Source organism: Rhinopithecus roxellana, chromosome 10, assembly GCF_007565055.1.
Source record: "Rhinopithecus roxellana isolate Shanxi Qingling chromosome 10, ASM756505v1, whole genome shotgun sequence".
NCBI classification, from domain to species: Eukaryota; Metazoa; Chordata; class Mammalia; order Primates; family Cercopithecidae; genus Rhinopithecus; species Rhinopithecus roxellana.
In genome coordinates, this window is record NC_044558.1 from 27,400,672 (window position 1) to 27,428,380 (window position 27,709).

General features: G+C 36.1%; 1 protein-coding gene across 2 annotated transcripts in view; it reads left to right on the forward strand.

The window, feature by feature from the left end:
- Positions 1-27,709, forward strand: part of NAV3 (neuron navigator 3) — a 392,378-nt gene that overhangs the window by 231,835 nt on the left and 132,834 nt on the right. For both annotated transcript variants that reach the window (XM_010359591.2, XM_010359593.2), the window contains exon 12: positions 5,739-5,858. In XM_010359591.2, the coding sequence (XP_010357893.1) occupies positions 5,739-5,858 (120 nt within the window). The remainder of the gene's footprint in view (positions 1-5,738; positions 5,859-27,709) is intronic.

The following is a 27,709-nucleotide window of genomic DNA, read 5'->3' on the forward strand; positions in this document are numbered from 1 at the left end:
ATATTTTCTCTGAGAGACACATTGAAGACTTCTTGCAATTAGGAACATAATATGACACTTCAGCACCAAGTTTGGGGGCCATTTTAAACAGCACAATTCTCAGCATAAAAACACAAAAAGAAGGCGCGGTGCAGTGGCTCACACCTGTCATCCCAGCACTTTGGGAGGCCGAGAAGGGCAGATCACAAGGTCAGGAGATGGAGACCATTCTGGCTAACATAGTGAAACGCCGTCTCTACTAAAAAATACAAAAAAAAAAAAAAAAAATTAGTTGGGCGTGGTGGCGGGCACCTGTAATCCCAGATACTTGGGAGGCGGAGGCAGGAGAATGGCGTGAACCCGGGGGCGGAGCTTGCAGTGAGCCAAGACCGCGCCACTGCACTCCAGCCTGGGCCACAGAGCGAGATTCCGTCTCAAAAAATAAAAATAAACACACACACACACAAACACACACACACACAAATGTGGAAAATGTGGCACTAAATAGGCCATAGAAGAACATTCGTTGTGATATTAGAGCTGATACAAGAAGGTAGAGTATCACTTTATTTAGCTTTAGCGGGCAACGTCTGAGACTCATTTTTTTCACTGTTCTGTTCATATCCATGAATGACTGTGAAAGTGCTATGAGTTTAGATTTTGTGGTTACATATAAATTTTAGCAAGTAGGCAACTTCACGAATATAGAATTTGTGAATAATGATGATTGACTGTATATACTCACACTCATGTAGAATGTTTATCTGGAGAGTGACAGCATATCTTGGGAGCAGTTTGAATAAGAAATCAAGGGACATCTACAATGCAATATGTTGGGAATTTCAAAAGGTTTATCGTTATAAAAATTGAGCTAAGAGTTCAGAATGAGGAGAAAGTACTAAACCCTCACATGAAATAGAAAGGAGTGAATAAGAAAAAGAAACATTTTAGTTCTATTTTCTGATTTAAAAGCTATAGACAAAGGAAATATATTTAAAATACATATATAAGAAAAGTACAAACTTAGAAAGTATAAATTATTCAGAAAGCTTGCATAAAATGTAATTTTCAGAATCAGAGGGACAGTGGATTAGATGATATTGATGACTTTTAACTGAAAGTCATGGAATGTGAATATTTAAAGATAATATTTTAGAGATAGGCACTATTTTGACAGACCTTAACATCATTATGCTAAGAAGTTTAAACTACATTATAGGCTATGTAAAATACTATATCTTAGAGATTACTAAATAGTCATAGAACATGGAATGAGGATGGTGATGGCTTTTGAAAGGCCACTTTATGGGAAATAGGCAAAGCAAATTTAGGGGAGAAACTCTGGGGTTCGATTTCAGGAACTATTGCAAGAGCTCTGGCTCACAGCTCATAAGATTAGAAATATGGCAGTGGCATTTGTAGGGATAAAATTAGGAAAATAATGGATATGGGAAGCCCTGCAAAGGAAAAGTTTACAGAGCCAGAGATAGACTACCCATGAGGGCATAAGGCAGGCAAGAATTAAGATACCTCCATTGTAAGCACAGGAGATGGAAAATTATACCGTTAGAGAAAATTAGCAGAGAAAGATAGTGAGCAAGAGAGAGAGGATTTTTTAATGAGAAAGCAGAGTGAGGAGATGATGAATTTGGAGTTAGAGTTGTGGAGTTGGAGACGGTCAGATATGAAGATTGTTTCTCTAGGATAGAGATCTATTGTATCTCATCTCAATAAAAGAGAGTGGGAATTGTGGGAGGCATTAGGGTTCCTGGGAAAAGAATACAGAAAGAACAGGGATCATAAGCTGATCATAATCATAAGCTGAATTATGTATACATGTATATGTCTATTAAAAATATTTATCGAGTTCATCCTATGTGTCAAGCAGCATACCAGGCACTGTGCATTCAGTAGTGAATAATACAGACATAGTACATGTCCACATGTGACTCACATGATGATGTTTTCATATTTTTGTAGCCGTCCAGTTATTTAGTAAATTAATTATAATATGCACAATATGCACACACATGGGTATATATATACACACACACACACACAGAAATATTCTTAAATAAGTAGTTGTTTTAAATGTTTTTTAACAACTGAGTTCTACATATAATAATATATGTTACAGGGATATTGTACTCACGAGCATTTTGTATTTTGCAAGAATACATGCAATATATACAAGAATATAAGAATAATGTGTTAACTATATTAGTTAACATTAATTTCTAAAACAGAGAAATCTCAAAATCTCAGTAACTTAACACAAAGAAGCTAATTTGTTCTTCACATAAAACCCTCGCTTATGTTTCTGATCTTCACTTGGGGAATGCACTCCACATAGTCATTCAGAGAATAAGATGGATGGTAATTCTGTTGTTCCCCAACCAGATTTCCAGTGTCACCCTAGGCATTGATATTCAACAGGCAAATGGCAAAAGAGGGGAAGAACCAGGGTGTGAGAACATTTTGTATGTATCAGGCCTGAAAGTCATGCATATGAGTTCTGCCTACATTCATTTGTCTCGAACAGCTGCGTGACCACATCTGACTGTAAAAGAAACTAGGTTATATGGTTCAGCTGTGTGCCCAGGAGAGGGAAATTGGTTTAATGACATCTAGCTGGTCTCTGCTTAACTCACTAATTTTTAAAAAAATACTGTTATAGCTTTTGTCCTTCCTTTTTGATTCTGCTTCATTTAAAACATGATTCAGACTTCTTGTTTCCTCTATTTTTGTTCCCGAACATCTTTCAAAAAAGTCTTGGGTAGTTTTACAAATGAGTCCATTTAAATATGCATCGATGGTCTACATGTCTTATGTTAATAAGTAAAAATACCCCAAATCCTACATGAAAACTTCCCCTGGTATTGTTTGCCTGTTTACTTACATACAATTGTTCTTTCATATGTTAGAGTACAGGACACTGAAATTTAAGTCATGACTCAGTTCTCTAAGATCTAGTCAGCAGGTGATGGGGCTGGTCTCAGTTCAAGGTTGATTGTGCGAGGATATCCAAGATGTGTTGAGCTTTCTACTGCTCATTAGCCTATGCAGTGTGCACTTGTTGGCTGACGTAGAAGGCAGCCCCAGTATCTCAGCCTAGAATTAAAATGTGAGAAGATAAGAGGGCTAGAGATATCCCAGGAAAAGTTTAATTTGATGGTGTTTTCTTTAAGTAAAGGGGGCTTATCAGTGTTTATGCTGGCCAGGTGTGGCGGCTCATACCTGTAATCGCAGCACTTCAGGAGGCTGAGACAGATGGACCACCAGAGGTCAGGAGTCTGAGACCAGCCTGGCCAACATGGTGAAACTCCATCTCTACTAAAAATACAAAAAATTAGCTGGACATGGTGGTGCACACCAGTAATCCCAGCTACTTGGGAGGCTGAAGCAGGAGAATTGCTTGAACTCGGGAAGCGGAGGTTGCAGTGAGCCAAGATCTCACCACTGCACCCCAACCTGGGTAACAGAGTGAGACTCCATCTCAAAAAAAAAAAAGAGAGAGAAAAAAAAGAAGTATTTATGCCATGAGTCATGAAAAAGTTGAATCATAAAGTTAACTCTCTTTTGAAAATGTTTAAAAATATGTTTTACAGATTAAAGGAACAAAAGGCTCAATAAAATAGTAATGAATGAAGATGTTTAATTTAGGATTTGCTCATGTAACCACAAAGAATGTCTTGAAGTCATTTAAATGGGAATAAAGTTTCATTTTTTCCATGTACTCTAGGTGTAACTCAGAACATTAGTTAATCAGCATTCTGAGAATTCAAAATTTCTTGAAGCATGCGAAGGCTTATCTCTTTCTCCTCTTTTGAAATTACTTTAAACACTGGGGGATATGAATCTGTCAGTAATTAGGAATTAGTCAGAGAAAGGCCTCTTACTCATAATGAACCTCTTTGAAAAGTCTCTGTTTATAAAGTAGAAAACACCCTGGAAAATTGGGATAAAAGTTGCATATTTTAATTTGGTGGAAATTGAAGTTATCTTCAGATGTCACGGTATAAATAGTTGAGCCAAGAATATAATCTAAAATTCTACTTTAAGTCACATGACCAAACATGAGCTAATCTAAGAATTCTGTGGAGTAAAAATTAAAATTAAGGCACAGGAGTGAGGGGTAGATATACTTTAATCCTGCTTCTGCCTTGATCCTCCCTCATTTCTCATTTAGTAAACTTTGTGATGACTGAAGTATGCATAACAGTGTGCGAAAGGTCGGAGTTACTTGAGGTGTATTAAAAAGATCCATCTTTGCACCAGAGATTCCTAATCTTAATGATTCCTCTAATTTCATATTCAAGATATGAGCTATTTTAGTGACTCTAGAAACTCTAATGCATAAAATAGCTAGTATTTTTAAAGATAGTCAGTATTTATATGGTACTTATAATGTGCTAGACAATGCTGTATGCATGTTATATATACATTAACTCATTGGTAGCTCAACATCACTGCAAGAAGTGAGCATATCATTACTGTCTACATTTTACAGCTGAAGCAATTTAAATATAGCTTGTTTAAGTGACTTACCTGAGCACACACAGCTAGTAAGTAGTAGCACTATAGTTGAACCTAAGCGGTCTGGCTCTGGTCTACGTTCAACCATCCTTACACACTGACCTTAGGAAACTGTGTGTTTACATGTAAGGGTTTCTCTCCTAGGTGCCTGATTTTTTTCCAAACAATCATTAAAAAAAGGTTCACAGCAATCATTCGTTATCAGCATGGATTTTTTACCTAGCACATTTAATCTGAGGGGCATCTTTTAATGTTATCTCTGCTTCTGTAAAGGAAGATGCTGAACTGGTGTTTCTTTAAGGGAGTGGTGAGGATCACTTTAGATTCTCTGTGTACCCCTGCAATTACAAATTAGTTAATTGTGACAGACAGCAGCTGATATGAGATATTAAATATAAAAACATAGAATTCTAGGAAGATGGCTGTATTAGTGTGTTCTCACTCTGCTAATAAAGACATACTTGAGACTGGGTGATTTATAAAGGAAAGAGGTTTAATTGACTCACAGTTTCACATGGCTGGGGAGGCCTCATAATCATAGCGGAAAAGCAAGGGACATATTACGTAGCGCACCGCAGGCAAGAGAGCTTATGCAAGGGAACTCCCATTTATGAAACCATGACATCTTGTGAGACTTATTCACTACCACGAGAACAGTATGGGGAAAACCACCCCCATGACTCGGTTGTCTCTACCTGGCCCCACCCTTGACACTTGACACATGGGGATTATTACAGTTCAGGGTAAGATTTGGGTGGGGACACAGCTGATTTTGACAGTGCTGTGACAGCAGCTGATATGAGATAGTAAATATAATTTAAATATAAAAACAGAATTCTAGGAAGATGGCAGATATGGTGGAAGTTTAGGCTTTGATCCTTTACTCCTATGACCTCTTCAAAAACAATATTTCAAAAATGAAATTTTCTTCCTTTTAATTTTCTAAGAGTTATATGATCTGCAAGTCTGTTCATAACATTAATAACAAAAGAGAAAAATAGGTTCTATGATAGGCTAGTTACTTGTTGTAGTCAGGAATATTGATTTCCTAGAAAACTTGAAAAAATATTTGAATTATCCCTGTTGAGTAGAATGTCTACACAGAAAAAAAAGATAATAGAATATATTTGAGTAATTATTGAAAATTGTGGACACCGTTTAAGTGAAATTGTACAGTTGAGTTGATTTTATTTTCTGTGGGTTAATTAGATATTTCTTTTCAGGTACATGACAGATGGAGGACTTAACCTATACACTAGAAGTCTGAACCGAATACCAGACACAGCAAGTTCCCGGGACGTCATCCAGAAAGGGGTTCACGACGTGACAGTGGATGCAGACAGGTAATGCTAGCAGCATATATGATGGTGAAGCATGCATGAAGCAATTTTATAACAAGAAAATAAGAGAAACTCCTATTAAATAGTGTGTAAATCAATGGACTTTTTATTTTGATAAATAATTTATTTTGATAAATAATTCTTTAGGGATTTTTTTTTTTTTTTTTTTTTTTTTTCTGTGAGACAGAGTCTCCCTCTGTCACCAGGCTGGAGTGCAATGCCGCAATCTCAGCTTACTGCAACCTCAGCCTCGCGGATTCAAGTGATTCTCCTGCCTCAGTCTCCTGAGTAGCTGGAACTACAGGCACGCGCCACCATGCCCAGCTAATTTTTGTATTTTTAGTAGAGAGAGGGTTTTACCATGTTGGTCAGGCTGGTCTCCATCTCTTGACCTTGTGATCCACCCGCCTCGGCCTCCCAAAGTGCTGGGATTGCAGGCGTGATCCACTGCGTCTAGCCTATTTTGGGATATTTTTAAAACTAAGATGATTTTCTTTACAAGGCCATTTTAGTTCTGTAATACCGAAAATAAATGTGTGGCTAGGGAGATTTTTTTTTAAATTTCAGGTAACATAGTTGAAAATGTTAATATCTGTAAAAGCAAAATTACAAACATAGACTTACTTTCCTTATTAGAAAGAAACTCTGGTTAATTAAATTTCATTCAGTTCAGATATCCTCAGATTTACCTGGAAGCTAATGATATAAAGATTAAAACATATTTCAAGTCATCTAGCATAATAAGCTTGTTGCTTTACTTGAAGGTGTTGTAAACATAGAAAAACTCTTACTTTAGGCTTATTTTTGCTTCTTTATTGCCTCAAATTTCTTAAAGACGTGTGTGTGTGTGTGTGTGTGTGTGTGTGTGTGCGTGTGATGAACTAATTATTTTGCTGGAAATTGCTCTGCTGATTTATCAGAATCATCACTGTTTAGGAACATTGCTTTGGTAAGATAATGTTGTAATATACATTTCTGGCCTGATTTTGCTCCTTCTTCACTCAAAATTTTGACTTTGTTGTGCAGGAAGGGATTGCATATTTTCAGAATTATTATATCTAAATACCTAGAGTAGTTGTTTAATTCAGCATTTATGAGAAAGACAAAAGGTTAAGGTGCAATGTACTCACATTCTGAAATAGGAACTGTATACAATTCATTGTGCATTTTTGTACAGTCAACTCCAAAAGCTAGATACCCAGGGAATTCCAATATTAGTCTTCAGTTTCTCCTTACCCACAGGCTGTTGATATCCTAACTCATAATGGTTAGAACAGTCTCAGCTCCTACCCTGTCTGTATCCTACTCTCCTAGCCTATAGTCGTGTGTGTGTGTGTGTGTGTGTATGTGGGTGTGAAGCATGTGTGTGTATGAAGCATCTCCCCACTTGTAATGTAAGTCCACGAGTACAGAATTTTTATCATATTATTTATGTGTTGAGTTTTAACAAATGTTTGTGGAGTGAATTAACAAATTAATGAATATAGGCTATTTATTAATTAGGCTATATAGTGATAATAGACTGGCAATCGCATCTAATTAAATAGAGTGGCAAATGAGCTCCGGAAAGAACCAAGGTACTATAAGGATGTTATGAAAGAGAAAAATGGGTTATGTGAAAAATAGTGATAAGAGGGAAAGAATCACAAAGTGTGGGCCACATTTTGAAACTAATGACCTATTATTCTATTATTGTTAGCTGAAAGTAGAAAACATTATGGGAGGGAAGATCTGCTAGTTTTTGGTAAAGGAGGTTGTGATGGCAGGACCAAGAAATGAACACAAGGTGACTTTGGTTTGCGGACAGTGGGATAATTAACTCTCCTTGCTTCATCGGGCCCCAGATTGGGCTCTGGCAGAGGAACTCAGAACAAAATAAAGACCTAGATAGGTATCTAATAAGTTGGGACCTGTGAAAGCAGTGCCTCTTAAAGTGTGTAACCTGGACCAGCAGCAGCAGCAGCAGCCATTGAAACTTCATAGAAAGACAGATTCTCAGCTTCATCCGAGACTTACTGAATTAGACTATCTCAAGGTAAGACCTGGTAATCTGCACTTTAGCCCTCAAGGTGGTTCTTAAGTTCAAGCATCACTATATTAAGTTGAACAAATAGATGCCAGGCCTACAAACACATGAATACCTAGCATAAATATTTAAACATTAAAAATGACATTTCAGAGTTCTTATTTACCCTATTAGTGGAGTTCTGTCAAGAGAATGAGAATATTGATATGTTAGAATACACTGATGACACTAATTTTTAAATTAAATCAAATAATGACTTATATGCCTGAAATAAATTGGTTCAGCTTGGTAGATGCAGTTTTTGAAGATTATATAAATGGTTTTTAAAAGAATAATTTTAACTTGAGCTGCTTGTATACATTAAATTGCAATAAGGTCATAGTATAAATCCTTCTATTAGCAGAGATAGAAGGTTTTTTAAAAAATTACAGATAAGTCTGAAGGTCTTTTAAAGTCTTATATTCGGAAAATGACTCGGGATATATATCATTTTAAAATACATGGACTTAAATGTTGTAGTTGTATGACTCAGTTAATTTAAAATACTTTCTTCTATGAAAAATTGTTTCAAAACATTTTCTAAATTCTGTTACTCATTTCAAGTAGGATAGGCAAGAACAGATATAAGATACTACTTTTTGTTCAGGTTTACTAAAAAAAAATACTGTAATAGAGATCATATAAAAACATGTTTCCTGTCTATTTGTCTTAACCTTTTAATCTTGGCACCTTAAATTTGACGTAGTAGGAATTAGAAGACAATTGCAGAAAATGTCAACTGGGGAAATTTTATTCTACTAAAAACTATATCCATACAACATAGCAAATCACATTTTAAAGGCCAAAAAGTCTTTCATAGCAAATTTTCTGATTATTTTCAAAACATATCTTCTCTCTGCTCCTGCCGCATGCTGTTGATTTTTCTGTTATGCAGTCACGTAAGTAATTACATGTTTACATGTCTGCTTCACTCATAGAACATGAAACACTTAAATGTAGAATAATATCTAATCCATCTTTGTATCACCAGTAGCTAGCATACTGTAGGAACTCAATAAATATATCAGATTAATTGTAGAAATAACCATATCAGGCCGGGCGCAGTGGCTCAAGCCTGTAATCCCAGCACTTTGGGAGGCCGAGACGGGCGGATCACGAGGTCAGGAGATTGAGACCATCCTGGCTAACACGGTGAAACTCCGTCTCTACTAAAAAATACAAAAAACTAGCCGGGCGACCTGGCGGGCGCCTGTAGTCCCAGCTACTCGGGAGGCTGAGGCAGGAGAATGGCGTGAACCCGGGAGGCGGAGCTTGCAGTGAGCTGAGATCCGGCCACTGCACTCCAGCCTGGGCGACAGAGCAAGACTCCGTCTCAAAAAAAAAAAAAAAAAAAAAAAAAAAAAAAAAAAACCATATCAGCTTATAACATAGAAATGTGAGTTTAAAAAGAAAACAATTATATCAAAAAAAATTTTATACCATTTTTTAAAGACCTTTCAGATGTCATATAGTTTGGACTTTTCCCGTGTTTCTTGTATCATAAGACAATAGTAGATGTTCTAAGTCAAAAATCAGTTTTCTGGGGTTATATACATTTGTAAAAAACTGAGTATCATATCTGTTCTTAGAGAGTAATGCTGGATATTAACATATCAAAGGTACAGAGAAGTCTTGAGGTTCAAAGTAAAATCTGCTTAATTTTATTTAATTCAGTGTTCCATGCGCTTTTTCACTGATTCCTTCACTTTTTTCTCTTATAATAATTAACTTGTTCCTGTAGCATTTTATGAAATGTTGATTTAGTTGAATGCCTTCACTTGACCAATATAATAATAGAAACTCAGAAATATTTATTTACCCAGGAGCATGCAGCTAATAGCACAAGGATTCAGGTCTTTTACTTCTTATTTTGTGGTTCCCAACTACTTTTGTCAAAGGTCTTTTAAATAATATGAAACATATTAGTGATTGATTCATTATAGAAAATGGGTAAATGATAAGGCTTGCAACAATTCACTGGAAAAAAGCTTAAAAGCCAAAAGAAAACAAAAAATCCACAGCATTTTTTTTTCTTATTCTTTCTAAAAGCTGTGTAAGTGCGAAAGTAAAGAGCCGTAGCACAATGGCAGCCAGCCAGCTAGCTAGGATAGCAATGGACTTGAATTGTTTGTATTGTTGTAGTGAAGGCTATGCTATAGCTTTCCCTTTGATCAACTTCTGGTTAAAATGTGATGGACAATAGAGAACTGAATTCCTCTTACCAGCACATTAAAAAGGCCCCAAAGGAAAAACGAAGACTTTCAGCAGCCATCTGTAGTGTATTTTAAATATTTTATTGCCTAAAGATATTGCAGTTCATTTACTTTCCATATCAATCCAACCCCCAACCCCATTTCTGTATTTACTTGACAAAAAAAATTACAGAATGGGTATAATCCTTGTAGATATGTTGGAGACTCTCCAGCAACTTCACAGATACATTTATAGCAGGCAGTTAAATATGTGGGTTTTATACATTGTGTTGGGCTACGTTTAAAAGGTACATTTTGGGGGACTGCAGGATGTTGTGGTTTTGGCCTTTATTAACTCCTATTATGGTTCTTACTCTAGCTTCTATGCTAACAATCACAAATATTTGATAAACAAATATATGATTACTTCCTAAGTGCCTGTCATCATAATAGCGCCTTGGGAAAAAATAAAACAAAACAATATGGGTAAAGTTCCTTAGTTTAATGGTAAGAGAGAGTAATGTAAACAAAGGCCACTCATAATAGATGTCTATACAATGTGCCTTAGAAGCACCAAAGAGAAACAGTTACTCCTTCCTGGGAGTATAAAGGAAAGACTTCAAAACGCAGTAGCATTTAAGCAGGGTCTTAAAGAAAGCATATAACTTTTTGACATCCAGCCTGGGAGAAATCAGAAGGAATGTGGGGAGTGAGAACATAAAGGCATAGAAGAGTTTGGTGTGAGGAACCAATAATGGGATTCCGAAGTGCACTGGGAGTGTGGTCAAGAAGACAAGGAACAAAGGATGCGGGGGCCATACTAGGGTGTTTGGACCTATAGGTGATCAGGAGCTATTTTACTAAGTTTAATTAGTTTTATGTCACTTCAAGGCAAGAGCACATGCTATGATCATTGTATTTTAAAAGGAACTCTCACAGCAATGTAAGAATATTGAAGAGGGATGAGATAAAGACAGGTAGAGTGCTTAGATAGTGACTAAAATAAATTAGATGAGCACCTAACTAAAGAATGACAGTGGGAAAGGGGACTGGGGACACCATCTATTTCTAGAGGAACTTGGGTTTTGTCTGTGTGTATGATACTCCTTGGTTTTCATAACTAAATACCACAGATTGGGTGACTTAAACAATAGACATTTAGTTTTTCAGAGTTCTGGAGGCTATAAGTTTATGATGAAGGTGTCTGCAAATTTTTTTTTTATGAGAACTCTTCCTGACTTCCAGAGAGTGGGTTTCATGCTATATCCTCACATGTCCTTTCCTCTGTGCTCCTGAAGAGATCCATCTATCTATCTATCTATCTATCTATCTATCTATCTATCTATCTATCTATCTATCTATCTATCTATCTATCTTTCTGTCTGCTTGCCTGCCTGCCTGTCCACCTATCTGTATAGAGAGAGGTATTTGGTGTCCCTCTCTCTTCTTATAAGGGCACCAGTGCTATTAGATTAGGTTTCCACCCTTATGTATTAATTTAACCTGAATTACCTCTGTAAAAGTCCTGTTTCCAAATACAGTCACATTGCAGGTTAATACTTCATTTAAATTAGGGGGTGGAGACACAATTCAATTCATAACCCTGTGTAACTCCCAGGTGGTTATATCCTTGGGGATATAAGGTCAGTCACTATGTATGTGCTGGATTAAAGTATTAGTATGTATAATAATCATATATATAATCTAGAGCTTATATACGATTGTATACAAAATTAGCTTGTATATGAGCTCTAGATTGTATATATGCATATTTATATTGTAAATTGCTGCCTTTGGAAATCTATAAATGTGGAAAAGAGAGCCAAGGATTACTAAAGTATTTGATTTTTTTTTCAAATGAAGCCAAGAGTCTGGACTCTTATGAGAAGCTTCCCGATTTTTAAGTATTAGAACTCTCCTAACAGATACATAAGATCAATAGATACAGTTAAAGACAAAAAACTTACTTCAGTGGCCAAAAAATCTAGAAATTCACAGATACAGTTAAAGACAAAAAACTTTCTTCAGTGGCAGAAAAATCTAGAAATTCACAGACATAGTTATATAAAGCAGGAGAGAGTGAAGATTGCACTTATGGTCCTGTAACTGTCCTAGTTTCTTGAAGTTTCTCACAGAGATAGAGCTGGTGATGATACCACCTGTGCAGAGTGAAAATGCCACCAGTCATGAGAAGCCTACCCAGCAGGTGAGGTAACTGTGGCAAAACTATCTGAGCTCTTTTTGGAGATTTTAATGCAAGACAGCACGAATCTGAGGTCAGCTTCCCAGCCATAGCATCACTCAGTGGAGCTGGCCTCCTGCCTGCCTGAGGCCTATTATGACAGTAATGAATTAAATTTTGTTTAAACCCGTCTGTGACTCTGCACTGTGCAAGCTAGGAACATTTGTATCTCAGATGTACAGTAAGAAAACAAGCCCTGAGAATGAATTCTTAGCATTGAAAGAGTGAATAAAAGAAGAACTACCTTTGGAGAGACAGAGAAATCAGCTTTAACACAGAGATCAAAGGACACCTAGGGTTAACTGATGTTTTTTGAAATGGAGAGAAGAGGAAATATGCAATACTTTCCAACTCCATGGATAAGTGATGTTTGGCAACTAGTTTCTTATCAGTGGCTTTATCAAAGTTAGTTTCAATGAAGTACTGAAGGAGTATGCTAGGTTATGAAAAGGTGAAGAAGTTAGGAGGTTGAAACAATGAAGGGAGATCTTCAGGAAAGTTGCAGTGAAGGTAAGGAGAGAGATCAGATAGAAGTCAACAAAAGGGACAGGATGAAGATTATTGCTGATTTGCTCTGTTTTATTTTGGGGAGAAAGGAATTTGATCTGGTACAGAGAGTGAATTCCTAGACAAAATAAGGTGATAAGTCTTAAGGAAGATAGAAGAATCAGGAAAAAGATTATAGGACTGCTATAGACTTAATGTTTATCTCCTTTCCAAAATTCATATATTAAAACCCAGTCCCCCTTGTGATGATATTTGGAGGAGGGTCTTTGGGAAGTGATTGGGTCACAAGAGGGGAGCGCTCATGAATGCTATTATTGCCCTTAGAAAAGAAACCACTATCGAGTGCCCTTGGACTCTGCTGCCATGTGAGGTTACAGCAAAATGTCAGCTGCCTATGAGCCAGAAATCAGGCCGTCTTCAGACACACACCTGCTGGCACCTTGATAAAGCCTTCTGAAAACATTACTTTGAGGCCCCTGAGCATGTTTAATGAAAGAAAGGGGATCAAAGAGCTTGATTAGAAGGTTTTTAACCAAAAATTAAAATAAAATAATAATAAATTTCACATTTGAGAGGTAGAGATTTACTGAGGGGTTGAACAAATTGCAAGCTATAACCTGGGTTACTGAAGTAGAATGATAATAGAAGTCAAAATTAGGTTATGTAGATGATTCATCCCGGTAGCTGTTCAGTCAATATGATGGCAAAATGAATCTCAAAGGAGAGAAAGGCAAAGCTCCAGATACCATATGTTATACTGAATATGAGCAAAATTCCACAACTTGTAGTAATGAAGATACCTTTTCCAGTTATATTTTGGGTTGTCTGTCACATTGTTACCTAAACTATATTCCTAAATATAGTGATTGCTAATTTTAATTATAAACTAATCAATATAACTTCATATGTATACTGATTTTCATATATAATCATGCTTTTATTAAAGTATAAAAGCATAATACATCATAGAAATTATTTTTGTATTGTGCTACCTGATGGATTGTTTTGATTCGTGAAACTGTAATCCACATGCTGAAATCACAGAGTTTCCAAAAGGCATTAAAGGTTGTCATGATTTTGTATGAGTCTGAGGTTGCCATTGTAACTCATCATATATTGAAGCAAGCCTAAGTTCAAATCTAAATACATAGTTAATACTAATTATCTAAGTCTGCATTTGTTAGCAATGTGCAGAAAATTACATTGCCATGACAAAGGGCATCATGCCAGTTCTCATAAAATCATGGGGTCAACCGTTATAAGGGTGGGAGACCTTTATGATTTCCAAGCCTTTTCCAACTAGGAAAAGTAAAGGCAACAGAGATTTCTCCTAATCTACCAAGCAAATATCTCAGGGATCAGATTCATGATGCTTGTCACTAGTGTGTGTAAACTAATAATTCATTTTATCCATGTTGATTTGTTCCAGTACAATCACAGAATTAGTATATTCCCGTGTCTTAACTTTCCTTCATTAGCTTACTGGCTCTCCATTGTAATTAAAAGCAAACACAATAAAGATTAACAGACTGAGATGGAAAGAGACAAAGTAAATACGATTACTTGATTTTATAATCAGATGGCCTGCCTTTTCTGCCCACATTTCTTTACTCTAAGTGGGGAGAGACCAATGCAAAACATTAGGGACGTGAAAAAAACGTTATTGATGCCCTCTCAAATTCCTTTTGCCATTCTGCTCATGATTGCAAGAATATGAACTGGTTCTGGACTTCTCTTCAAATCTTAAAATTAACTGTGCCCATTGTGAGTAACCTCAGAGGCTTCCAGTACTTTTTTATAATGCCCGTTAGGGAATTAATTCATACCACACCCACATGTTGAGAATTCTCTGCCAATCACTGTGCCCAATCTGGGCTTTTTACTCAAAAGTCTTATATTAGAAGAGCATTAGACTAGGGAGTGTTAAACCTCAATTGCACTGAAATTCAAAAGATGTTTCGACGCTACAACTAGCCCAAGCTGTAGATTGTAGCTCTAAATGCTATTTTTTAATAAGACTCACCTTGACATTAAACTTGATCAAATTTTAACTTTACCATTCTAGAATGATTCTCCCAATACAAGAGATGGTTCCCGGGACTCTTATTTATGTATAATTTTTATCTTATCTGCTTAAAATAGAATTTACTAATGAATCTTTTGAGGATGGTAAAGATATTGAGAAGAATAAAAGAGGAAGAAGAAGAGGAGGAATAGGAGGAAAGAAGGAGAAAAGAGGAGGAACAAGAGCGGGAACAGGAGGAGGAAAGGAGGAGAAAAGAGGAGGAAGAAGAGGAGGAATAGGAGGAGGAAAAGGAGGAGAAGAAAGAGGAGAAAGAGTAGTCAAATTTGTTATAATAAAAATAGCTATAATAGACATAAGTATTGAGGACCTACTGTGTATAACTAACATACTATATTACTTAAATACATTATTTTACTTTATCTTTACAATAGCCCTATAAAGTAGGTTTTATTAGTTCCATTGAGGCAAATAATTATTATGTCAAGTAGCTTACCTATAGATACTTTTTAATAAATAGTAATTGCAGAATTTAAATTTAGATCTTGTGTTTTAAGTATTATTCATAAAATTATTAATTTTATAAAGGTTTTTATCATGCCTGGATGAAATGTTTTGACTTCATAAATTATTTAATTTTTCCATTTTGACCTAAACATGTCTACACTATAAACAGTTTTTTTTAAAATCTAGCTTCAAAAAGTTGGTAAATTAATCCAATGTGTAATGGTATTTATTTCTATTGCAGACTGCCAACAGACCTGAAAACACAGATGACAGAACAATCATTTCACATGTGTGAGAGCTTCTAAAAAGCTAGTTAGCTTGCTAATATCAATACAGCAATTTAGCAATGTTTTGTTCTTTTATATATGTAATATATAAAACATATAATATATAACTATATATACATATATAATTATATATATTATTTATAATACAGATAATTATATATAATACGTATGTTTTATATATGATATATGTAATATAAATTTGTCATTGTCTTGAAATCTAATTCTTATTGAAATATTTATTTCTAACAGGCTCAGGAAATAGAAAAATGGAAGAGGGAGAAATATGTTTGGCTTATAAAATGAAAAATACTAAAAGAGCACTTATATGAGGGAAAAAGGAATTTTGGTCCTTTTGTATTACATGATATTATTTTTCATGATGAGAGATATCCTAGCTAATTAAATGCTTAGCTTGATTTAAGAAGTTACATCTATACATGAAACACTTGGTTATTTCCCCTTCAAGAACTAGGCATGAATTCTTTTTTTTTTTTGATAGGCTAACTAATTGGTTCAGATTTTCAACTTGGGATCATTAAATTGAGGGCGTTTGGCTGGCAGCTGATAAGTTCTGCATCTTCCTCACTCCGGCTTCATAGAGTGGGTGGCATGGACTTATTTATTAGAGGCGTATGGGTTCCATTTATGTTTTTTTCTTGCTTGACTTAATTTGCATTTGAAATAAAGTGATTTGCAATACCCTTGTTTTTTTTTAAAGCCTTACCAGAACTCCCATATTTTTTTAGGATAATTTGTAAATGACAGTGTTTTCATTATAAATGGGTGCTTATTTTCTAAACTAAATCGTTTTCTATTATAAAACTTTTCTACGCTTATTAATGAAAATTCATAAAATATACAAAAGTGTGAAGAAGAATCTAAAAAGAATTTATAATCCTCTCATCCCAAAGACAACTAAGAATATTGCATTAAGGTATTTCCTCCTAGGCTTCTTTATCCTTTCTATTTACATAGTTTGGGTTACATCATATATAGAGTGTATATATACTGCTTTCTTCACTGTATTTACATAATAAATAATACTGCATAGTATTAGATATTATTATTTTTGAATATGATTTCTCATGATCACATGTCCTTCTATTATGTGGAATAAATTACATATCTAAAGAGTTAGTGCAATAGACCATTAAATTTAAGACATTTATCACATTTCTGATTTATCTGCATAACAATTAGCAGAATCTTATCTGATCTGGTTGTATGACTATATTCATGAATTTATTTTCTAAAAAGATCAAATTTTGAACTTACTAGAAGGAGATGCCTCACATATCTGTGTGTGCATGTTCGCGTGGGTATATGTGTATGTATACATATACATGCACATTTGGTATTTATGTTTTCTATATAATTCTCATTTGATGAGATAAAGATTTATAATTTAATTTTAGATTTTTAATTTCAAGCATGTATTTGTAAACTATCAGGGATTATAGTTTGCTGTAATTTTGAAATATTTTGTCAGTTAGGTTTTCCTGCTGACAAGAGAGATGATAAAACCTTGTTACTGAACCTATGCTTCTTCATGAAGCTTAATTAAATATCTAGGAGTTCCTATATTTTTTATAGAACAAAACTCTATCATTTGTTTCTCTAAGAGAATATTTCACTCTGATGTCAGACAGCTTGGACTAGCCACATCTACCTGACTGTTCAAATATTTGCTAGGTAAAAATAAAATTATTTATAATAATAGTTCCCATATTGAATGGTTGGTGCCACACATATTGCTAAGTACTTCACATGTGCAAAGTAATTTAATTCCCATAACAACCTTCTGGGTTTGGTACTATAATCATTGTCTTTTTGCAAATGAGGCATGCAATGCACAAGAGATTGAAAAACTTTCTCAAGGTTAAACCACTAGTAAATGCCAGATGCTGGGATTTATACCCAGGTGAAGTTTTTTTTTTAAGTGCATAAAAATAATGACGTCAATAGTATTTTAATTATTTTGAAATTGTTTCCAGCTTCACTCTTGATCACAAGCTAGTGACTAGAACAGGTTAATCATAGTGAAAACTAATAGATAATGCTGTTCAAATTTCAATTCAATACTAAATTTGTGGAATATGTTGAACAGTTGACGATTTTATAGCAGAGATATGTTCATACTCAAATATTATACTAGCTTCGCTGCTTCTGAAACTGTACAAATATATTATTGAAAAAATGTCTTAAATGTAGAAATCTGTATAGTCCAGAATACAAAAGGAAATAGTAGCAATAAAGCTATGAAAGTGGCAACACTGAAGAAGAATCATAACTGATTTAGCAGGCCCACAAAAGCACTGAGAACACTGTGGGAAAAGTCAAGAAGGAGGCAATTTATACTACAGGAACCCCAAAAAGGGTTGGGAATTTTAGGATCAAATAGTAGAACACAGTGCCTATTCTTGGATATTTTATAGGCTTCTGGAAAAGACAGACACAGAGTCTTCAAAAATAATATCACAGATTATAAGATTGACATACAACTAGGGCACAGAGGAAAGTCACTGAGCCTGTGAAGTTTTGAGGAGAGTTTACCGAAAAGGCAACACCTGAAGTGAGTCTTGGAGGATTAGTAAAAGACATGATATAGCTGGGCGCGGTGGCTCATGCCTGTAATCGCAGCACTTTGGGAGGCCGAGGTGGACGGATCACCTGAGGGTCAGGAGTTCGAGACCAGCTGGCCAAGATGGTGAAACTCCCATCTCTACTAAAAATACAAAAATTAGCCAAGCATGGTCGTTCGCGCCTGTAATCTCAGCTACTCAGGAGGCTGGGGCAGGAGAATCACTTGAGTCTGGGAGGTGGAGGTTGCAGTAAGCAGAGATTGCGTCACTATACTCCAGCCTGGGCAACAAGAGGAAAACTCTGTTTCAAAACAAACAAACAAACGAAGATATGACGGAAGACAGAATTAATATTCCAATGCCAATTGGCATTTGGTATTCTACTAATTCTGATTTGAGATGTAGGGATGGATATGAAGAAAAAAACAGGAGGAATTGGATCAGAAGCTTTTTAAGAAGTGGTCAGACCTCCAGGTCCCCAACCCAACTCTTGAAATAGAGATAACTGTCTTTTTTCTATCGTAGCAAAAGACTAGAGAGTTTCCTCTGGGAAAAGAAAAACAGAAAGGTAATCTGGACGGGACACACTGTACACTTGAGGGCTGAAACAGGTTAATTAAATATTGAGAACTTTTTTCCCTCGTTGAATCCTGTAATCCTGGCAACCTGATGTGAGTCTACCTGATCAGGACTATCACTAATCCTTTACTTTCCCCGTATATCTGTCACGTGCTTACTGACTGCAAGTCCGTACATCATTGTAAGCAGTACACATATGAAGAAAACATAGTGTTGTGAGAAATAATCTAACGTAATTAATCACAGAAAGGTGATTTAGATTTTAGATCCCTGGTTTATGATCCCATCTAAGCCATTGGTTGTTTGTGTGAGTCTGGAAAGTGAGCTCTCCTGGCCTCATTTTTATATTTATAAAATGAATGAAACTAACAGTTACAAGAATAGTACTCTTTAGATTGTGACAGAAAACCATATTAAAAACAACTTAAGAAAAAAAAGTATGTATTGTTTGCATAAGTGAGAAGCCCATAGTTACTATGAATTTGAATGTGGCTGAATAGAATGGTATTTGGTTACCTTTATCTCTTGGCCTGGCTGTGGTATTTTTCCTAGATAGAGTTTGGGAGCTATAGAGTCTTACATCCAATGCAAAGATGGACTAGCACAAGAATTCTAAAGGGTTTTTTTTTTTTTTAATGTTATTTTTAAGTGAAAAGACAGTATGAGATTTTTAGATATAAAGACTTAGATTTATAGCTTAATTACCTGAAACCATTTTGGGGAAAACTAGTCCACAGTCATCAATTTTTAAAGAAATGTGCTTTAAGGCAAAGCTTAAAATGTGCTTTAAGACAAATTATTGCCTATCTCCAAAGTTTTATTAACCTGCCATTGATCTATTCATTATTTTCATTACTACTAACATGAAATGTGAGCCTCTCCTCTGATTACAACAATGCACTCTCAGTCCTACATAATTCAAGGTTCAAATCCAGTGGGAGAGAAACAAGCTTCTGCAAAGTTCCCAAGAGTCAAGTAGATTGAACAGGTTAGGACATCCTGAAACAATCACGGATGCCAAAGAAGCATTGTCACAGCCTAAGCCTTTACTTACCTCTAATAAGCTTACTCTATGGAATTCCCCATGCACTTTTTCTCTACTCTCTCCCTTCTTGTTTTCCCAATCTGAGCATCCTGGAATCTGGTACACAGGCTTGCCTTATCTCTTGGTTTGCCAGGTGTCACAGTTTACAATATGAAAATGTGTAACTATTTGTTGATATCCACCACCATCCTAAAACCTGCTATTCCATAGCATTCCTTATGCCTGAAATCCCATACTCAACCTGGAATACCAATTCTAGCTTCCTTCATATCTCTTATTTATCCTCCAAGACTCACTTCAGGTGTTACCTTCTCTGTGAACTCTCCTCAAAACCTCATAGACTCAGTGCTCCTTCTCTGTGCACTAGTTGTGTGTCAATCTTATAATTCACCATATTATATTGAGGACTCTGTGTCTGTCTTTTCCAGAAACCTATGAAATACCCAAAGACAGGGACTCCCAGAATCAAATGCAGTTCTCATCACAAAATATACATGTGATGTCCCGAAACCTTATGCCAACATGTGCATCTTAATGTTTCCCATATTATTTTTAAAGTATTTATTTAATGTCTTTTCTGACTTTATAGTCTTCGCATCTAGCACAGGGCCTGATTCACTATTAGTACTCAATAAATGTTTATATGTAAATGAATGAATGAATGGCATGCTTTCTTTTGAGAGCTTTTTTTAAAAAACACAGGTGTAAAAAGCATGTAGCTAGGGTATTAACATTTGAAATCATTATGGAGGAGAATTTATTAAGTATGAAAGTCTGTAAAAGCCATATAATCCAAAATATTGCTACCTGTGTTTACTTGCTTAAGAAATTCAAGGCTTTCTAGCTTGTGGCAATTTTTAAATATTTTGACCAAGATATTAATACATTTAAATAGCAAAGTATAATGCTAGGATATCTGATGGCAATTTACTGCAGAAATTCTGCTTAAAGTATCTTTGGATTGTGTCTAAGACATCAAAGAATTCATCTCTGATTTTAGAAAATGTGTTGAGTGAATGATAGACTTCTAATATTTGTTGTATATGTAATTTATACAAATATTTTCTGAAAAAATACAATTATATGTATGGACGTTTCCATATTTCTTAAGTTTTTTCATATTCTTCATTTTTTGTTTTACTCCTTGATGCGAATTCTGTAAAATAAGGAACATCATTAGAAAGCTCTGTTCCACAAATAAAAATATGAAAGCTCAATAAAGTTAACCCAAATTTCAATAACTAAATTAAGGTGGATTTCAGCTCAGCTTGATTCTTACCTGGGCCAGGGTTTACAAACATTTTTCATAAAGGACCAGACAATAAATATTTTAAGGTTTATGGGCCAAGAGGTAAAATCGAGATATTGTGTATCTGTTTACACAATGAGAGAAAACAGATTGTCCCCAATTTTTCTAACTATTTAGAAATGTAAAAAACATTCTTAAGTAACAGTGTACACTGTGGATTTGTTCCATGGCCATAGTTTGCTGACTCCCATGGTGCTGAAACAAATCCAAATCGTAACTGTTAGACTCTTAAGTTTAACATTGATTCTCTGTATTAGTTTGCCAGGACTTTATAACAAAGTACTACAGATTGGGTGACTTAAACAACAGAAACATATGGCCAGGTGTGGTGACTCATGCCTGTAATCCCAGTACTTCGGGAGGCTGAGGCGGGTGGATCACCTGAGGTCAGGAGTTTGAGACCAGCCTGACCAACATGGTGAAACCCCATCTCTACTAAAAATACAAAAATTAGCTGGGCATGGTAGTGGTCACCTGTAATCCCAGCTACCTGCAGGGCTGAGGCAGGAGAATCGCTTGAACTTGGGAGGTAGAGGTTGCAGTGAGCCAAGATCGTGCCATTGCACTCCCAGCCTGAGCAACACGAGCAAAACTCTGTCTCAAAAACAAAAAACAGAAACATATTGTCTCACCCTTCTGGAGGCTAGACATTAGAAATCCATGCTTTGGTAGGCTTCTTTTCTCTTGAGTGCCGTGAGGGAGGGATCCTGTCTCCTTGTCTTATAGTTGGCTGACTTCTCTGTGTCTTCACATTGTCTCCCCTGTGTGTGTCTGTGTCCAAATTTCTCCTTTCAGTAAGAACATCAGTCATGTTAGATTAAGTCCCACTCCAGTGAGCTCACTTTAACTTGATTACCTCTGCAAAGACCCTATCTCCAAGTAAGGTCATATTCTGAGGTTCTAGGGTTAGGATTTCAACAACCAAATTTTGGAAGGTACACAGTTCAAACGGTGACATTCTTATTCTCTTTGCTCTACATCAAACCTAATTTCTAGGAGGTCAAGTAACAAGTATGAGAGTTGCATTTCACTCTTTCCACTCTTTTAAATTTAAAGCCATAGATTCTCTCTCAATAACCTCACAGCACAATAATAGACACCTAGAACTGCATGGAGACAGTTCTCCATGGAAAGATGACTCTCTGAGATTTGCTTTCCCCTCCCTTCAAAACACCCAGAAGATAATGTGGCATAGTGAAATCATCTGAATACTTAACCACTTTAGCAAGAGAGAAGCAGTATGTAGAAAAATCAAATTATTAAGAAAAATATTATTTTGATCATATTTCTAGCAAATATTTTGCTGGTTTATAACCACTTAACTTGGTGATTCCTTAAATAGATCAAAAGGCTTATACACAAATAACATCCTCCTATGTCCTAGCAGCACTCAGAATTGACTCCAAAATAAAACTGTTATTTGAGAACTCCAGCTGTGAATGTACCTTGGTGTTAGGAAGTGTCACACCTTTTGTGGCTAGAACTGTCACAGCATGAAGAACTGATGTGCCATTGAGTCCTACATCCAGCGCAAGGATGGGCTGGCACAAGAATTCTAAAGATGTCTTTTTTTATTTTTAAATGAAAAGACAGTGTGAGATTTTTAGATATAAAGACTTAGATTTATAGCTTAGCTAGCTGGAAATGCCTTGGAAAAAAATAGGCTAGAATCATAAATTTTGAAAGAAATGTGCTTTAAAACAAAGCATGATTATTTCTTATCTCTGAAGTTTTATTAGCCTGCCATTGATGCATTCATTATTTTCATGACTGACGAAATTTTTATCGCAAAAGGAGGCAGTATTTTTTGATATTTCGTATTTGGTATTTGATACCTGTTTCACAGTCCCAAACCTACTTTAAAAGGATGATTATAAAGAATACATAAGATAGCACACCATAAGTATATTATACAGTGTCAGTCACAAATCTTTTTCTTCTCTTCATAGAAAATATTATTAGCAGATGTCAGAAATCAGTTAATTTTTGAAAACTCACTTATTTACAAATAAAGCAACAAACAGAAGGCTTCTTTATTTAGAGAATGGCTAGATACCCCAGTGTCCTGGTCTTATATCTGGAATGGAACCATATCCAAAGAGAACACTGTACAAATGATTAGGCCTACCCTCTAAATGGAGTTTCTACCAATTCCATGCATGATAAATAATGGCTACTCTCTTGCCTACATAGGACAGTAAAGAAAGTGAAGGTCACTTATATGTGTTTCATTAATCGTATGACAGATATTGTGTTAAGTTCCTTGTGTTCATAATCGAAGATATTGTATCCTGCATTGTGTAAATGAGGCCACTGAAGCATGGAGAGTTAATATATAAACATAAAAATGTATTTGTCTATATTTTAATATGTTATGAACTTGTTACCCTCTTCCCCACCCATTCTGTTGACAATAAAATCTTAAATTATAGCCATCTAGACATTCTTAAACCTGGCATTTTAGACAAAAATAATTTGGGGATAGGGTATAGTTTACACTGTTTCTAACTTAAAAGTTTTTTCTCTTGCATAGTAGGTACTCATGTGGTCTGACTGACACACGAAGTATGAAAGTACAAAGGGCCAGTAGAAAGTGAAATGAAAGTATCATGTCCCTTAGCAAGAGAACAGAAAGACTAGGTCAAGCATTCTCTCATTTTCCAAAGATCATTAAAAACCCTTTGTAACATTAAGTTGTCTATGTGATATACAGAGTGAGCGTTAAATTAACTTTTACAAGTTTTCTATCTTGAAATATACTTTTAAAATAAATTTTCACCTGCATAAATGTTCTCTTTGGATTAGAGACTTAATCACCACAATTTCGAGAGATACTTTTCCTACCCTCTTCATCATCTTTTCTTGAAAGAATCTCTATTGGTCAGAGTCAACCGGCACTCTTAGGCCGGTTGAAGATGAAGATGAAGGTCTTGGTGCTCAGCATGGCTTGAGGGCCCCGGATTGCAACCCTTTACAGCACGTGAATGTCAAGAGATGAGTCGGGGAGGTGTGCTGTGCTGTGGATGCTCCTCTCAGCTTGAGTCAGCTGTCCATCTTGCTGGCAGTCTCTTGCAGGCTGTCACCATTTCCTCTCACTTTCTTTCTTGCTGCTTTTTTTCCTAAAATTCTGGCCTAGATCTATTTACGCATATAAAGAGGCAGGGGCAAATCTGGAAGTGGGAGAGAGGCTCGTCTGAGGTATTTCGCTGTTCTTTCTCTGTGGAAATGACGTTTCTCCCTTTTCAAAGTTGAGGGCCTAAGGCTTTGATCTTCCCTGGAGTTAGGGATCCTCAGTGCTGAGCCTTCCACACTCAACTGCCCCTTGCCCTTTGCAGCTCACACTGTGTATTTCTGAATCTACCCACACCACAAAGATAAACTTTCAATATGAAATGCCAAACATTTCCAAAACAAGACTTTTAAGTAGATCTTTTCCTGGGTGTTCTTTCATTGATCTCATTCCCTGGCTAATATGGTTTAGCTGTCTTACCACCCGAATCTCATCTTGTGGTTCCCATAATTCCCACCTGTCATGGGAGGGACCCAGTGGGAGATAATTGAATCATGTGGACGGGTCTTTCCCGTGCTGTTCTTGTGTTAGTGAATAAGTCTCATGAGATCTGATGGTTTTATAAAGGGGAGTTCCCCTACAAAAGCCCTCTTGCCTGCCACCATGTAAGACGTGGCTTTGTTCCTCCTTGCCTTCTGCCATGATTGTGAGGCCTCCCCAGCCATGTGGAACTGTGAGTCAATTAAACGATTTTCCTTTATAACTTACCCAGTCTCAGGTATGTCTTTATTAGCATCATGAGAACAGACTAATACATGGCTTGAGGGCATATATTACTACACAGGCATATGCATTATATTTTCAAATATAAATATATGGGCTGAGGAATTATTTTGTTATTTTGTCAATTTATGACCTGTTTTGAAAATATCTGTGCGCATGTTTTTAGAACATCTTGTTGTTTCAGATCAGTGAAAAACTGATTTTTCTCAGAAGTTTTCACTTGAAGGTAGTCAGCATTGAATATTTTGGTATTTGGTTTTAGGCACGCTGTGTATGACTTCTGTTAGTCTGTTGTTAAACAAAATCACTGTGTGATATAGCTCTCCTACCATTAGCATTTCAATAGAACATAGTTAATTGAAAAGGTATGTTTTGACATATATCAACTTTTTAGGAGAAAAGATTATCCCTGATACCCGTACCCCCACAAACTTATAGCACTCTAAATTCTCTACTTTTAAGCCATGTTTTTCATTTCTTCCCAATAGCTGAAACCCTTTCAGTATGCTGCTTAGAATTCATAATCCACTGTTGGCTGAAGTGCCTCTATTAGTAATTTATTCTTGAAATTAGCCCTTCCCTTTGTTCTTTTCACTGAAACCTGCCTCTCCCCTGAAGACTCCTTGTATTCCTTGTTGACATTCTTTTCCTCGTGGACCTGAATGGTGGGTTAAATGTCCACTTTCATCATCACCTCCCCTCTGAAGAAATGCCTATGTTGAAGCCTGTCTTAGTCTATTTCCTATGACTTGTAACAGAATATTTGAAACTGAATAATTTATAAAGAAAAGACATTCACTTCTTAGAGTTATGGAGGCTGAGAAGTTCAAGGTTGAGCACTGCATCTGGTAAGAGCCTTCTTGCTACACTGCTACTCTACAGTGGGGATGCTCTGTAGAGTCCCAAGGCAGTGCAGGGCATCACATGCTGAGGGACAGCTGAGAGAGACCCAAACTGGCTTTCTCACACACTAACCCATTAGTCCATTAACCCACTAATCCATGAATGGGTTAATACATTCATGAGGGCTCTGCCCTCAAGACCCAGTGACCTCATAGAGGTTTCACCTCTTAATATGGCTGCACTGGGGGTTAAATGTTAATGTGAGTTTGGAGGGAGCAAACATTCAAACCATAACAAAGTTCCTACCATCAATATAGACTACCTGCTATCCCTCCTTGTTATCATTTCAAGAAACTTAAGTTACTGTCCCTGGGTTATTCAAGATTTTAACTCTAATATTTTGTGACTTTCTAACACTACTCTTACTGTAATTGATTGTGATATCCACATCCACTGACCCATAGCCTCACTTCTCAGAACCTTGACACCTTATCCTTTAATGATCTTGCCTTCCATTCTACTCATACTTTAGTCACACACTCCCACTGTCACACCCTGGAACTTGTCCTTAGTGAAAACTTCACCTTCTCCGTTCAAACAGGGTTGAGTATCATGCTGTCTAACAACTACCCCTATTTTTCCAGTTCACTCCCTTTCTTTTTCTGGCTCCAAGAATAATACAATCTGACCAGTACCTGCAATTCATTGATACTTAACTCGTCAGAATCTTAAATACTTGCTGAGTTGTCATGTATTTCTTTTTACAAGTTAGGTTCCATGATCTATCAAAAATAACCAGCCAAACAAAAAACCTTTCTTGGATATTTTTCTACTCCACTACCCCTTTCTCTTTTGCTTATTTGACTAGAAAAATCTCAACTTCAGTTAAAACCAACATTTCATCTACTGTGCTCCTGCCCAGCTGAATGTGATTGGAGAAAACTATAAATATCATGCAGACTGATTTCATAGTACGTTCATGACCAGTAATCTCAAGTGGACTAGTGGTGTGCACAGAAATCCTACATTTCCCTGCTGCACTCCGTCATTCTCTTAACGAGTAATTCACAACTATTCTTTCTCCTCAAATTTCCAGTCTTTCTTTCCCCTTCTCAGTTAGCATGTTTACAGTTTCCCTGAGAAAATGGAAGAAATTCAAATACCAGTCTCATCATCCCAGCTACCTCCCTACTGATAGTTTACACTTATATCAGTCTTACCTCCTGTTACTGTATATGAACTGTCTCAGTTAAATATAAAAGGCTAAACTCTCCAGTTAGGCACTGGAACCCATTCCCTCTCTGTAATCAAAGTTATAGCTCCAGTTATTTCTAAACTGTCCTGTATCACCAATTTTTTTTTTTTTTTTGGTCTTTACTATGTCATTCCCATCAGCACACCAACATTTTGAAGTTTCTCTTTCACTATAAACAAAGTAGACAAACCCCAAACACCCCCCCATTCCATATTGCCCTTGAGCCACCACCCTCCCTCTCTTTCTCGCTCTCTCTCTCTGCTCTCCTTTGCAATAAATCCCTTGAAATATTTTTTAAAGTTACCTTGCTATCATCAATTTCTCTCTGTTGTCTGTTGAATCTAATCCATTCTGTGTTTTGCCCCATCACTCTTCTAAAACTGTTTTTAATAAACTAGTCAATGACTTTCTTGTTAAGATTGGCAATGGCTTTCATTGATAGAAAATCGATGTTACTAAATTCATTGTTTAATTTTCATTTCTCTCCTGACTTGACCTATCAGCACTCTTTGATATGATTGATACTTAGTCTTCTGTGAGATCTTTTCTTGCCCCTTGGAAAATTATTTATGATGTTTGAATAGAAGAGTAAAATGATAAAATTTTACTTCAGAAAGAGTCATCT